The sequence below is a fragment of the Phyllostomus discolor genome, chromosome 9 (assembly GCF_004126475.2).
Source record: "Phyllostomus discolor isolate MPI-MPIP mPhyDis1 chromosome 9, mPhyDis1.pri.v3, whole genome shotgun sequence".
NCBI classification, from domain to species: Eukaryota; Metazoa; Chordata; class Mammalia; order Chiroptera; family Phyllostomidae; genus Phyllostomus; species Phyllostomus discolor.
Window position 1 is genome coordinate 11,073,413 of NC_040911.2, and position 14,367 is coordinate 11,087,779.

Sequence of the window (14,367 nt, forward strand, 5' to 3'; positions counted from 1 at the left end):
GTGCTCACGGAGCACCGGCTCGGCGCTGACGTGTGGCACCTGTTCAGTGCCGACCCCGTGACAGGCCATGCGTACAACTTAGAACGGGGACACCCCACAGAGGGGTATGTTGCCCGCATTGTACCCTCATCACCTGGGATTCTCCCTCGTACATCGGAGGGTTAGATAAATGCTTGTTGAATGGATGCATGGTCCCAGCACGCATGGAGTTAATAGTCCAAGAAATTTTACTAGATTTCTTCTTGTTCAGTTAGCACTTTCAGGGCAATAATATCTGAGTGGAGTGAACATCAGGGCAGCTTTAGAGAGAGAAGGAGAGGCGAGTGCCCGCTGGCCACAAGCGGCTCTGCGGCGGGGTGGAAGGAAGTGTGGCTGCACTGTCGTCCTCCTTCCTGCTGGGGGCGCTCCTCCTTCCTGCTGGGGGTACGTACAGAGAGGGATGGCTCTCAACTGCATTGATGGAAATCAGCCTCAGGACCATGGAGGGGCATGCACACAGGAACACTTCAGCTCCACTTTGTCAATCGCTGGAGAGGCCGCTCCTTCCCTCTTCAAGCCCAGCCCAGCCACCGGTGCCTGCACATTTGAACCGGGCTGCTGCAGAGCAGGCATCCTGAGGGCGAAGGTGGGGATCCTTGCTGAAACTTAGCAGCAATTCCATTCTTCTCACCCGGGCATAATTTTGATATGCATGGAAATACTGAGTGAGCTACACACTTCAAGAGATAAGCATTCAGCCCAAGAGTCTGCAGCTTCTTTGAACAATATCCAGTGTCACAGAACATTCCAATAGTGCCGTGATGGGCTCAGCCCTCACGGTGTGAGAGAGATTCACTCCGTCATTCCTTCTTCCCTCTCTCTGTCTCCCTCCCTTTCCGACTCTCTCTGCTCCTTTCTCTTCACAAAAGCCCAAGGAGTCCCAGGTTCTGTGTTCCTTGTGGATGCAGTTTGCCTGCCACCAGGCACCTGCTTTAAAGTGGGGGAGACCTTGCGGTATCTTATAACCTTCTGGGGGCAGACATGATTGGCAGCGCTGATGGCCAATCATGACCCTGTTGCTCCATGAGAGGGGGGCTCAAAGACAGCGGGCCTCTCTGTTCTCTAGTAACAGTATTAACCAGCAAGCTGTCGTATGTGGGGGCAAAGATTGCTCATTGCTACTTTATGGACGCTGCATTTTTCATTTGTTAAGGTGATGTGAGAGATATCTTGCTGGAGAGGTACACACAAGCTCTTTGGATTTACTTGATGACAATAGTTAACATTCAATCCATTTTCATCTTTATCAAGAGAGACAGACAGACAGATGGATAAAGGGAAAACATCATTAACTGATAACGTCAGGAGGCTTTCTGCTTATAATGGACAATGGGACCGGGGGTCCCCTGGACATAGAGGTGCTTGCATTTGCATTTCTCCAGGAAGTCTCTAACAGCTACAGCGGGTTTGGGGATGAAACTTCAGATTTCCGTCATTCCGCTGCTCGTCTTGTCCATTACGACAACGGTTCTCAGGGACTAACACTCTTGTGACCCCAGTTCCACCCTGCTGTGGGCTCTCCCAGGGACAATCGTACTAATATCGCCTTCTGTCTTCCTAGGTGCAAGTTCAGGACACAACGGGGGAGCGACTCTCTCCCAGCCGGACGCCAGCTTTCCCGGAGCCTGCCCAGGAGGGGTCTGCATGGCCTGGGACCACAGCAGACGCCGTCCCCGACTCAGGAAGGATGGATGATGGAAGCGTGTCACTGATCCCACACCTGGACAGAGAAAACTGCACTCAAGGCCCACAGCGTGAAGAAAACCAAGGCAGAGGAGACGACGCACCTGGACGTGCCTGGGAGGACCCAGGACACAGGCTGAGACTCCCAGAAGCCACTCAGGCAACCCTGTCCCCGTTCGAGCTGCTGGTGTGTCTGCCTGCAGAGGGCAGCGGTGACCCTGGGGAGCCTGAGACTCTCTCTGTGGCGTCCCCTGCACCCGCAAACCTTGTCCCCACCCTGGGAGCTGTGTGCCATGGGCCAAGGGGCAGAGACGCAGAGTGTTCGATGGAACATTGTAAAGCAGGTGACCAAGGAACAGGTGGCACCATGGATCCCCCTGCTGGAGCCCCCATTCATAAACATTTGCCCCCAGAATTCTGCTCCACGGACTTGCAGCAGGCGGAAGGTCAAAGCCAAGTGTCTGACTTGTGTTTTCCCGATGAAAGGACACCGGGGGTTGTTTCCCAAATGCAGGGTTCGGAGCCTGCACAGTCTACAGGCCAAAGCAGCGAGGACGGAAACACAGTCGCATTTCCTGCACCCAGCGGTGCCCTCCCCTGGGACACGGCGCAGGAGGCCAACGAAGGCGCCACAGGGGAGCAGCCAGACGGGGGGGAGAGTTCCACCCCCACGCCGGCCGCCCCAGGGCAGGGCAGGCCGAGCCCCAGCACCACAGGAGGGCTTGAGGACGGACAGCCTCTGTCCTCTGAGAATTCTTCGGTGTGGCGTGAAGAAGGTGAGGACACCCCCAGGACGCACGCCCTGGGCCCCACAGGTACACCCACCAGCCATAGTCCGACTGCGAAGTTTCCTCAGGAGGAGACGGCAGCGTTACCTGCTACTCTGGAGTGTCTTCAGGGGACCGGGGAGAGTGGGGATGCCCCAGCTTGTACCATTGCCACCAAAGTCCACCCAGCCAAATACATCCCCATTTCAATGGCTGAGAACAGCCATGCAGACGGCCCCGAGGGGAGCTCACCTCCGAGGCCAGGTGAAACTATCTGTCCACAGCCTTCCAACGTACAGTCAGGCCGTAGTTTAAATGGCTCCGCCCCTGCGTCTGCAGAAGGGCTTTGCACGGGGGCGCCCAGGGGACCGGGAGTCGGCGTCTGTGCTCCCCTGCTCCCGGAGGGAGAGCTGGGCCACGATTCCCCTCTTCAGGCTGATAACCAGTCTGGGGACGGGAGCCAGACCGCGCACGGAGCAGCCCATGGGAGCCTGGAAGAGGAGCTCCAGGGAAAAGGAGGTGGGACAAAGCAGAGGGCCCCGCAGGAGAGCCTGCCCCGCCAGGGCTCTCTTTCCGAAGGTCACGTCCAGGAAAGTCAGGCCCCGATGCCTGCCCCACGAGGGGAAACAGCCCCGGCACCTTTGGACCGCCCGTCAGCAAGCTGCGGGGAGGAAAGGGGGCCGTGCTCAGACCCGGGGACCGGTGTGTCCGCGGCGGCTGAAGCTACCGGGGAAGACGACAGGCCGACTGTGAGCAGTGCTGCGCCTCTCTGCAACATCCCCCTGGAGGAGTCTGCAGGCAGCGGACCAGGATGTGGGGAAGCAGGCCACCAGCCCAAGAGGATGGCTCTAGGGGCTTCTGTTTCCGAGGTCCGGCCTCCAGGACAGCCGGCAGATTCTGAGTGCAAGGAGGCAGCGGCTGGTGCCACGATGCCTGATGGGGCTGGGACTGTAGCTGACGCACGACAGGCAGGTGCTGCTGCTGGGCCTGAACTGGGCCCCTCCGAGCCGGCAGCATCGGCCGGCGGTCCGCAGGCTGAGTCTGGCTCAGCCCCTGCTGACAACAGAGAAATCCATGAAGCTCAAAAGCCAGCCCGGCGTACCTACTGGCGCTGTCTTTCTGCCCGGTACCTGAGCCAGCGCCGGCTCCTGGAGTCGTCCGTGGACCCTGTGGAAGGGGAATTCTGTGTCGCAGATTTGCATCCTGAAGGTTCCACACCTGGAGGGCAGGCAACTGTTAACCATGCGAGTCAAAACCACGAGGAAAAACAGCTTATGGTGGCCCTCCCGGCCTTCTTTAAATCGTTTCTGACCAGCCCGAAAATCCTCGAGTCCTCGGTGGATCCCATTGATGAAGCAGGTGGGGTGGAGTCCATTAGGGCGGGAACCCGGGAGCTGTCCGAACCCGTCCCGGGGCTCATCTCAGAGGACAGTAAACTGGAGGACGGACACTCGGGCCAGAGAGCGGGAGTCAGACCTGCCAGCTCCCCGGTTCCATGCTCCCAGCAAAGGGCGGGGACCGTTCCAAGTCAAGACGGCACCGACCGAAACCAAGAAGCGGGGGAGCGAGGGGAGGCCGAGCAAAGCAAAAACGGCGGAGCAGATTGTGTTTCCCCTGCTTTAACTCTTTCCAGCGGTCTCGCAGTCGTGACTCAGGCATCCGCTGGAGCTGACACTCAGAACGCCACAGGTCAAGTTCAGGACATCCCCAAGAACCATGTAGGGGAGCCCGGCAACTGCGCGCATGCCCTTGCTGCCTCAGAGGAAGGGAGAGAGAGAGGGGGCGAGGGTGGGACACAGCCGCCCTCCCCTAGTGGTCTCACTCTGCTGCCTTCTCCTCCATCCCCTGAAGGAAGCATCACGAGCTTTCCAATAAGCCGCAGGATTGAGGAACCTGAAAAAGAGACGCCCCGAAGTGGGGAAGCCAAAACCTCAAGCCCATCCAGCTCCCCGGCAGCGACTTTGGCGTGCACCTGGGGAGAACGTGAGTCAGAGACAGCTCCGGAGACACTGCAGGACCCGTGTCAGCGGGGCCCCGCCCTGGGCCATGGGAACAAGTCCAGGGAGGAGAGGCCGAGACCCATGGCCGCCCCAACGGGCAGACCCCCAGCGACTGCCTTGGAGAAGGGCAAGAGGAAGCAAGAAACCGCGGGAAGTGGACACTTAGCTGAGGGAATGAAGAAGAAAATCCTGTCCAAGGTGGCTGCCCTGAGGCTGAGGTTGGAAGAAAGGGAGAACGTCAGAAAGAACTCAAGCTTCCCTAGAAAGATTCCTAAGCTCGAGACGTCGGCATCGCGCTCCGGGGAGCAAAAGGACCCTAAGGAGCTGCCCTGCAAAAGAGAAGGAAAAGGTGAGGCCCCTTGCTTTCCGTCGCCGTTAAAGCTTGGGTTTGCGGACCTGGTGTCAGGCTCCTGGTCCTCCCGAGTCCTTTGCCGTCAAGGTGAGTGTCGGCCAGGTGGGCAGTGACACTGTGGTTGTGAGCACAGGGCTCGGCAGGTAGACTCCCCTGGTCCTCAAACTTGAGTGGCCTCGAAGTCGCCTGGAGGGCTTGTTAAAATACGACCTGGGCTCCCGTTCCAAGGCGTCCGATTCCAGGTGTGGGTTGAGACATGGCCTTTCTCACAAGTTCCCAGGTGGGCTGTGGGGAGAGCCTCTCCTATAGGCTGCCTGTAGGTGTGTTTAACTCAGGGAGTGTGACTGGGATGCTCTTTTGTTTAATTACCCTTCAAGAAATATTTTATGAAGCTGAGCAGAAGCATTCATCAGGATGGCTCATTGGTATAATTAAGTAGACCGCAAGCTGAGCGGAATTTCCCAGAAATAAACGTTTAGGTACAGTTTGGGAGTCTCTTCCTCAGTCATTGATTTTGATTAAAAACAGCTTTATTGTACACTGGGTTTCCTTGCACAGTTGAGTGCAAACGTTCCTTCCCACTCACCTTCACTTTCCCTGGGTCTAAAGGCTGCGGGAGGGGCGGGGTCTCTGCTACGGGCTTCAGAGCCCTGAGGCCCAGGGGGCTGTCACTGCCCATCTCTTCTGCTTTGCTGGGGAATCGCTTTAACCCCCAGCTCCATCCCGTAACCCAAACTTTAGCCTCTTGTGCGTCAGAGCTCTTCCCCCACTTGCCGCAAGACCTGGTGGGCATCAGAGGAGAAGGCAGGGCAGAAGGCAAAGCCCTCCGTGTGTCGGAGGCGAGGGCTGTGGCCCCCGTAGCTCCCGGCGAAGGGTTTTCCCCTCCTGACGGAGCCCGCAGACTTCTGGGAGGTGCCTGTCGTCCCCCACCCCCATCCACAGGCCCTCAGCCCTGTCTCAGACAGGATTAAATCCCAAACTGTCCCACAGCACTGCCTGCCGAGGAGTTTGGAGGGGTCCAACCAGACTGTTAGGACACACGTTGTTAAGCGGATTTAAAGAGAATGAAGCATCTCAGAAGACCTCTGCAGTGGGTTGGCCGCAGAGGGGAGCGATCTGTTTGGAATGCTCGCCCACGGCTATTCAGGTCACCCGCAGGAGAAAGGACACTCTGACCACCACAGGCTGTTGGAGCGTTTGCTCTCAGCCGCCACACAGCCCCCCTGAGCTCGAAGGGCAGGAGGGACGGGCTGCAGCATTAGGGGAGGGGTGGTACTCACGCACCCGTGACCCGGGGAGGTAGGCCTTGAGGGTGGGGGATGACTGGGATGATTCTGAAAGAAGTTAAACAATCTGAGTAACCTTTTTTTTCCCCCGGACATTCGAGACTTAGTACAGCGACAGTGCCAGGCCCCCTCTGAGCTCCTCCGTCCACATGGGTCCCCCTGTCCCACACAAATGGGGCTCCTCTCCGAAGCCCCAAGGCTCCCTGTCCAAGCCAGCTTTGCCTCTCTCAGAGCCCCTCCCTCAACTGCGCTGCTCATTTTATGCCCTTTCCTCTGTCCCCCCATTTTCTGTGTTCAGAACTTACAACAGGTAGTAGGCGGGGTTGGCGACCCTGGGAAGCTTGGTCCCCACAAACCACCCATGACCGCCTCGTGTTGGAAGGGCCCTGGAGAAAAGGCATCCCAGATGAGGTGGCTTGCTCACCTCCGAACCAAGGGTTCAGGACTTGGGGCTGGACTCCCAGCACAGCCAGTAGGAGCCAAGTGGCCAGAGATGGGGTTTGCCATCAGTAAACACTTGGCATATTTTCTCTCTGCCATAATATTGTTAGTGACTCCCGCTACTCTCTCGTGGAGAATGTGCTACCCGAGCAGCCCAGTATCCCTCCCGGGGAGCCTGAGAGTGTGAATTCTGTTACTCAAGGGTCTGTTGGCATCCAGGAGAGCTGGGAGGCATGCTTAATGCCGCGACTATTTCACAGCGGTGGAGTTTCAGGGGCCAGAGCAAACACGCATCAGTATTGATGACTTTTGTCTTGGCTCTGAGTTATAGGACATTTTATGTTACCAAAGCTGCAGAGTTATGGAACTTGGTCTCTAACCAACAGACACCACATTTCCAGGAATTCCAACCACCTGGCTGGCTTGGCTATCCTTGTCTTGTTCCACTGTCAATGCTGCCTCCCAGTGGCTGCCCCGAGCAATTACACATTTGCCGGGCTCATGGAGCTCTCACCCCTGATTTTAAAAAGCGATATTCAAAGCTCCTCTCCCAACTCTGGAAACCATTTCCTTATCGCTCCTATTTCACTCAAGCAGACAGTTCTCTTTTGTTGATGAAATTGGTATCAGACACGATGGCAATCTTCTGCAAAGACAAAGGTAATCAGAGGAAAGATGAATGAATACTTTTCAGCAAATAACGATTTATTGAGGTGCCTTCTGCACCTGAGGGCTTAACCACAATGATCTGGATGACCCAGATCTTATTTTACTCTCTGATCTCCAGCTCTGATTTTGACCTGGACTCTCTGGTGAGACTTTAAGAGCGTCTTTATTGGAACCAGGTTCCCGGTATCTAAAATCCTTCTCCCTCGTCTTAAAAAAAAAAAAAAAAGAAAAGTCTCTCAAGTTGTATTTCACATTGTGCGTCACAGACCTTACTCAAGGAATTTTAAGTGAAGAAAAGTCATTGCGACCCTGGCTGGTGTGGCTCAGTGGACCGAGTGCTGGCCTGTGAACCCAAGTGTTGCTGGTTCAATTCCCAGTCAGGGCACAGGCCCGGGTTGCAGGCCAGATCCTTGGTTGAGGGTGTATGAGAGGCAACCACACATAGATGTTTCTCTCCCTCTCTTTATCCCTCCTTTTCTCTAAAAATAAATAAATAAAACCTTAAAAAAAGGAAAGTAATTACATAGATTGATTTGTTCATTTTCCTAGTGTTGAGGCAAGCCACAGGTCCCCTCAGACATTCGGTTTTCTTGTGCATACATTGAGGGTCATGATCATTTTCCTTGTCTCTTGGGACTGTTGTGAGAATTAAGGGGGACGAGGAGGAGAAGCCTTTCGTCTGCTGTAAAGCTCTTTGCAACTGTTCCAGGAACGCTGACCTGCCAACCTCTCACCCCCAGCTCCGGTCTTACTGAAGAGGATCCAAGCCGAGATGTTTCCCGAACACTCCGGAAATGTACGATTAAGCTGCCAGTTTGCAGAGATTCACGAAGATTCTACCATCTGGTGGACAAAAGATTCAACACCAATAGCCCAGGTGCAGAGAAGGTGCGGTATTTGCGCCCGGTGCCTCTGCATACGTGTTGCTTGTTGCACCACATGGTTCTGAAATACAATGATACACGGTAGGAAGTAAAACAGAAACTCGGGGTGGAAATTCCACACCCAGAGTGTCCCAGAAGAGTGAGTGAGGGGAGTCGGGTGTCTGGACGGGGAAACGGTGGCCGGTGCTTGCCCTGGCTCTGCCATGGTTGGGTTCCACGGCCTTAGGAAGTCACAAAACCTCTCGTTACATTGAAACCTGTGACTTAAAACCTTTGACAGCACAGCGTTACATTTCCGTTTTTAAAATCATTACATTTTCATGATACTCGGGGAACACGTGCAATCACCCTCTGGTCTGCCAGGCTCTGTGGCCCCAGGGTGTCAGAGCACTCTTCCGAGTGTCCGTGCACTTGCTGTGCTTCTGTCTCGCAAATTCCCCTTGACCTGGTGAAGACCCAACAAAGCCGAGAAGGTGCATCAAAAGGAAAAGACAATCCGTGTGGCTGCAGAAAAGTGGCCGCTGATGAGGGTGGTGAGCAACCATCTCAAAGGTGGGAAAAGCGGTTTATGTCTGGGGTGCCAGGCTATCAGAGGGGTGTGGGGGGGTCATTGCCAAAAACGCTCCATGTGGGATGAGTCTGACTGATGGCTTTTTGAAAGCAGATTTCTGGCGATAAGGGCTTGTTCAGGAGAACTGAGCTTCGTCCAGCACACCTGAGGAGGTGTGGATCATTCTAGAACCAGGCCACCTGGTTCAGTGGGAACCAGCATAACCCAGACAACTCTCAGAAACCTCTTTCTGCCGAAGGGGGTCCCTTTTCAGCTCCCTGAGTCACGGGAGGTGTTCCCATCCCTTTAATCTTGTCACAAGCAGACTGAAAAAGTAAGACAAATGGGAGTTGTCTGCACAATCAGATCAAACAGGTCTGCTTGGATTATGTCTGAAAGTTGACGCCCCCCCATGCTGCTGCAGAAGGTTTGAGCCATAGTTTTGCTTCTTCAGTATTACCGCAGAAACCTCACTGGAATGTCACTGATGTGTCACTAAATCTGCTTTGCCTAAACTGTCACCCTTACCTGCTTGTCATACGAGTGGCTTAAGAGGAATTAGAACGGAGAAGTAATGGCTTGAGTTTTAAATCAAGGCTATTCTCCAGAGCTTTATCAAAAAGACGTACTAATTAGTCATTAAAAATGTTTCTCCGTAGCCGCCAGCCAAGTGCAATTAGCCAGCATTCTCTGCCACTTGGCTGGAAGCTCAGAATTCGCGCCTGAATCTTTTTGGTTTTTTCCTTTCGAGGTGTCTTTAGAGAACCTAGCCTCCCTCCAGGGGGCATCGAGCATTAGCAGCAGGTGATTTCACTGATGACACATGGCCGGGGCCTCAGGGGTCTCTGTGGCGTCTGCTTCCTTTCCCCCTGGGCGACCCCATCTGGGTCAGGTGCACCAATTAGCTTTCTCTCTGCTAACACTTGAGCACATTTGGGAGTCATGATTCCTTCACACACGGAGAGATCATTTGCATTATTTCCCACGGGATTTCAGATGTTACCAAGTTTCTTTTCCTGCTAATTCCAGTTGACTGTTTCCGTTACAAGCCTTTCCACGAGTCACTTACCAACAGCAAAGACCCCCTCCCTTTTTCTTGTCCCTTATGTGTCTGGGCTTATAGTCGGGTGTGATGTGTTCGGTTCTCCTTCAAGCATGTGTCCCCTGGATTAGTAACGTAACTACGTGAATTCTGATCAGAAAGTCTGATCAGCCCCCAGAATTCGCGATGCTCGTCCTTTGCTTTATTAACGACGGTCCGCTCTCCCCAATGTTTCTGTGTGTTAACACTGCGTTTGGGAGTGAGAGTGTTAAACTAGAAACGTGCTGATCATCCCCTACAGATAAAAATACTATTTAAACAGCTTATCGTGATCTTGTCCTTTGGCCAACACATTGGCTGAAAACATCAGGCCTGAGAAACACTAGTTCCTTTCGCCTTAAGTGCATTAGAAAAAAAACGCAAGTTCAGAATGAGGACCCATGTTACCGTCCCCCACTCCAGCGCAGGAGACAGCTCCACGGTGTCCTTGGCCATCGTCCAAGCCAGCCACAAGGACCAGGGCCTCTATGACTGCTGCATCCAGAACAGCTACGGGAAGGCGATGGCGGCGTTTGACCTCACCCCGGAAGGTAAACCTCAGCTTTTCCCTTTCCGATACACGAGAACCACCAGCCCCTGCCAATGAATGTTCCTTTGTTCTGAAAGCATTCTCTTCTGTATCTTCTTCCAGTTCTCAAACAACTTTCCAGTCGCCAGGATGCGAAAGGTGAGCTCACGTGAGTGGGATGCAGGGGGCAGGCCCGTCGTCAAGTATGAAATAGCTCCTGGAGTCAATGGTGGAGGAAATATTCCCGGGGACTCTTCTAACCAGGGAAGGGAGAGCTTAGGAATGACTGAGAAGTGAATGAAAATTCACGAGCCATTGCAACCTGACCGTAAGGCCTGTATTATGAGTTCTCGAGGCTGCGGATATCCGGAAGTATATCGTGTGTGACCGAGGTCGGACGGTAGTGGGAGTTGCTGGGAACAGGTGGACGGGGGTTGGGCTTAGACTGTTTCCTTCAAGCCCCAGACTGGCATGCGGCCACCTGCAGGGGTTTTTTTTCTCAACCTCTGACACACGGCGTGTTTGGTTTCTTCCGTTGAGTTTTCACTTTGACTAGCTGAGCAGGTGCCCAAAGAGCGCCAGGTGTCTGGGAGAACAACCCCATTTATTTGCATCTTAATGGAAATGACAGGTGGGTGTGCGGGCTCTCCTTTGGCACGGGTGCACACCTGGTGTAGCAACAGCTGAGCAGCTGCTGCGGAGGGACACTCCCGCTGCCCCCGGGGCCACCTGCTGAGTCCAAGGCTGACCTGTGGAACCTAAGAGGGGAAAGCACACCTGACTCGCAACAGAGCCATCGCTCAAAGATGAGACGGGGGGGGGGGGGGGGGGTCGGGCCCTTGAGCAGGATGTGGAGTGCAACTAAACTCGAGCCGTGTTTCAGGATGTGAAGAGATCGAGTTCAGCCAGCTCATCTTCAGAGAAGACTTCCTCCGGGACCGCTACTTCGGGGACCGCCTGCGAGGCCAGATCGCCACGGAGGAGCTGCACTTCGGGGAAGGCGTCCACCGCAAAGCCTTCCGCAGCAAAGTCATGCGGGGCCTCCTGCCCGTCTTCCAGCCCGGCCACGCCTGCGTGCTCAAGGTGCACAACGCCGTGGCCTACGGGACCAGAAACGACGACGAGCTTGTCCAGAGGAACTACACCCTTGCTGCCCAGGTGGGCCCACCCGCGCCGGAGGTGTCCCTGGAGAAGGGAGAGGGACCCGTGGTGACCAGACTCAGCGCTGAGGGGAGTGGCTCCAAGAGGGTGTGCTTCTCCCTTAGGGGTGCAGGCCGACTACCGGGGATCGAGTTTCAGTTCCGAGGAGCACTTCTCAGCCTTGCACCAGCCAGACGGGGCTCAGCTTGTGTCTGGAGGTGCCTTGCCAGGGCTGGCCCAGGCTGAGATCATCTCCTAGGGAGTCCCAGGAGATCCCTGAGGGTTTGGATCTACTTGGACACAGGATGACAGGGGAAGCTGGGGCAGGGGGGGTTGGCACGTAAGCTACATTGGAGGCCAGGATCCCCAAAGACAGCTAAATGCAGGAGGAGTTCCTGGAGTGTTTCATTCCGGATGGAGGAGGAGGGGGGTGGGATATATTGAGAAGGACAGGACAGGAACATTTGCCCCATTTCCGGCCTTCCTGAGTCTGGTTCAACGTCAGCCCATAAACTACGAAGGGAGAGCACCCTGAGTCTCCAGCTACGTGCCCCCCTCTCTGTGCTAGAGAGTTGCAGAACTCGGGCAGCCAGAGGGCGGGGAGAGCGTGAGCTTCTCTCCCTGCCTCCCCCTCCACTTCGGTCCGCATGCTCCATTCTTGACACCAGAGGTGGCCAAGCTTTCAGGAGCGCTGGGTCTACCCCTTTCACCAGCTGGGTGTGCTTTTGCAATCTCCACCCACAGAATGAGCAGACTGGACTTAGGGGACTGTCTTGGGTGCCTTCAGGCACTCACCACCCAGGATTCTCCCCGGTGTGGCTGTGCCACGTGGGACTCGGTGCGCGTGAAGGCGGCCCCTCTTCTGCAGGGATAGGATTCTGCCCACTGTTTTTCATCCTCTTCCTACCCACCCTCCCCTCCCCTTCCTTTCACCGAGTATCCCTTCCATCCTCACTGTCATCTGGCCCAGTGATGGGCGTGCCCCTGCTTCCAGACTCCCACTCGGGAATGCCTTACAGAGTGGGAAGCAGACTCCAATTTGCTTTTCCCGTGCCAACAGTCTTGTCCAGGTGTTCCCTATTTACAACTCAAATTACACCTTGGAGGAAGAACCTCCACGGGGGAGCTCATGGGAAACCCAGCCAGCCCCGAGCTTGATCTGACATCCCGCTGAGGGGCCAGCCCCCCCTAGTTCAGGGAAGAACTTCAGCCATGCAGTTCTACAGAGTTTATAATTCAGGGACACCTGGCTGCAGAGACCACGTGACCTTCGCCTGGGTCGTTCCTGCGGGTCTCAGGGCTGCTCTGCAAGTGGCCGGCTCTGGGGTGCAATCACTGTGGCTTCTGTGCCCCCAGCCAGGGGAGGGGTCGGGGGTCCATCGGCTTGGCCTGCATTAGGAAGTCTGATGAGCTTTACCAAACCACTCTCTGAATTTCCTCTAATCACTGGGCTTCCCCATGTGTTTGGGTGATACAGGAATGCTACGTTCAAAACACTGCCAGATACTATGCCAAGATCTACGCTGCCGAAGCACAGCCTCTGGAAGGCTTCGGGGAAGTGCCAGAGTGAGTGTGTGTCCTGTCTCCTGTATTTCTGCCTCCTCCGACTTGTTGGGGACTCGGGGGCATGGGCTGGAGGGACGACAGGGTGAAAAGGACCAGTAGAACAAGCCTTTTGACTGGTCTCTCTGTAAGCTGTGGGGACACCCATGGCTGCTATCCTGTTCGTCACTGGATTGCCAGAGGCTCACAGAAAGACACTTATTAAATATCCTTCAAATAAATGTGTGTGTGGATGGATGGATGGATGGATGGATTCAACAAATGTACCTATCATGTTAAATAGAAAAGAAAGGATATCTACTCTCACGAATATCACATTATCTGAACAATAAGCACATATAAGAGAACACGAGAATATTACAAGACGATTAGTCCCACGGTGAAAATAAAATATGATCCATATCTAGAGAGAGTGAATTGAGTGATCCGGATTATGGGCACAGGATATACCCACTTCCTGGAATCCTACTGGGATAAATTAAACTGGTTTCTTGTATCCACTCATGAACTGTTTATTCACCCAAGCAAATGTCAGCACCCCGATAAGCACACCACTGTGCTGAAGCTGGATCAGGGCATTTCCGTACCCGAGACCCCTTTCCTTCCCAACCACGGGAGAGTTTGTGAGCGCGTGGCTGGTGAGAGTGCACGGAGGGCGAAGTCCCTACAGAGGAAGGTAGTGGCGGTTGTTTTAAAGGATGGGGAGACAAGAACGTGCTTGTGGCTTTTGAGGCAGAGAGAGGAAATCAGGAGGAAGATGATAGTCATCAACAGAACACAAAACTCGAGACCAGGGATTTGCAAGCCTTTCTGTAAAGGGCCAGACAGCAACTGTTTGGGGCTCTGTGGTCAAGAGGCAAAAATCAAGGCTATTGTGTAGATCCTTATGTAACACACCCTTACTGGTGTATTTTAAAATACAATAATAATTATTGTATATAATTTTTGACATACAGGTTTACTAATGAGAAGAGTGAAATTCTTTTTTTTTTTTTAAGTAACATTTTGCCTAATTGGGGCTCAGAGTGGGTGATTCCGGTAACCAAATCAATCGCAAATGTCCATCTGTAAAACTCATTCTTAGCCTGTGGGCTGAGTGAAAACAGACGTGCGGCTGGATTTGGCCCGTAGGCAAATGGTTCGTCCACCCCACGGTCCACATAGCGCCCCCTGCAGGGAGTGGTGGGTGAGGGAGAAGAGCATTGCCGGGCAGGCTGGAGTCTCAGGGTTGGGGAGAAGAAGTAGCCGGGGAAGCAGGAGGAACACCAAGAGGGAGTGAGTTTCTGGAAGCCATGGGAAGGTGTTTCAAAAAGAAGTGAGAGCAACTGAGTCGAGTGCCACTGAGAGCCAGTAAGCTGAGGGTAAGGGACCACTAATTTGACT

At 54.3% G+C, this 14,367-nt stretch overlaps 1 protein-coding gene across 1 annotated transcript in view; it reads left to right on the forward strand.

The window, feature by feature from the left end:
* Positions 1-14,367, forward strand: part of ALPK2 (alpha kinase 2) — a 94,555-nt gene that overhangs the window by 64,311 nt on the left and 15,877 nt on the right. The window contains exons 5-10 of the mRNA XM_028523540.2: positions 1,601-4,838; positions 7,978-8,125; positions 10,176-10,303; positions 10,405-10,440; positions 11,165-11,439; positions 12,899-12,987. Of these exons, the coding sequence (XP_028379341.1) occupies positions 1,601-4,838; positions 7,978-8,125; positions 10,176-10,303; positions 10,405-10,440; positions 11,165-11,439; positions 12,899-12,987 (3,914 nt within the window). The remainder of the gene's footprint in view (positions 1-1,600; positions 4,839-7,977; positions 8,126-10,175; positions 10,304-10,404; positions 10,441-11,164; positions 11,440-12,898; positions 12,988-14,367) is intronic.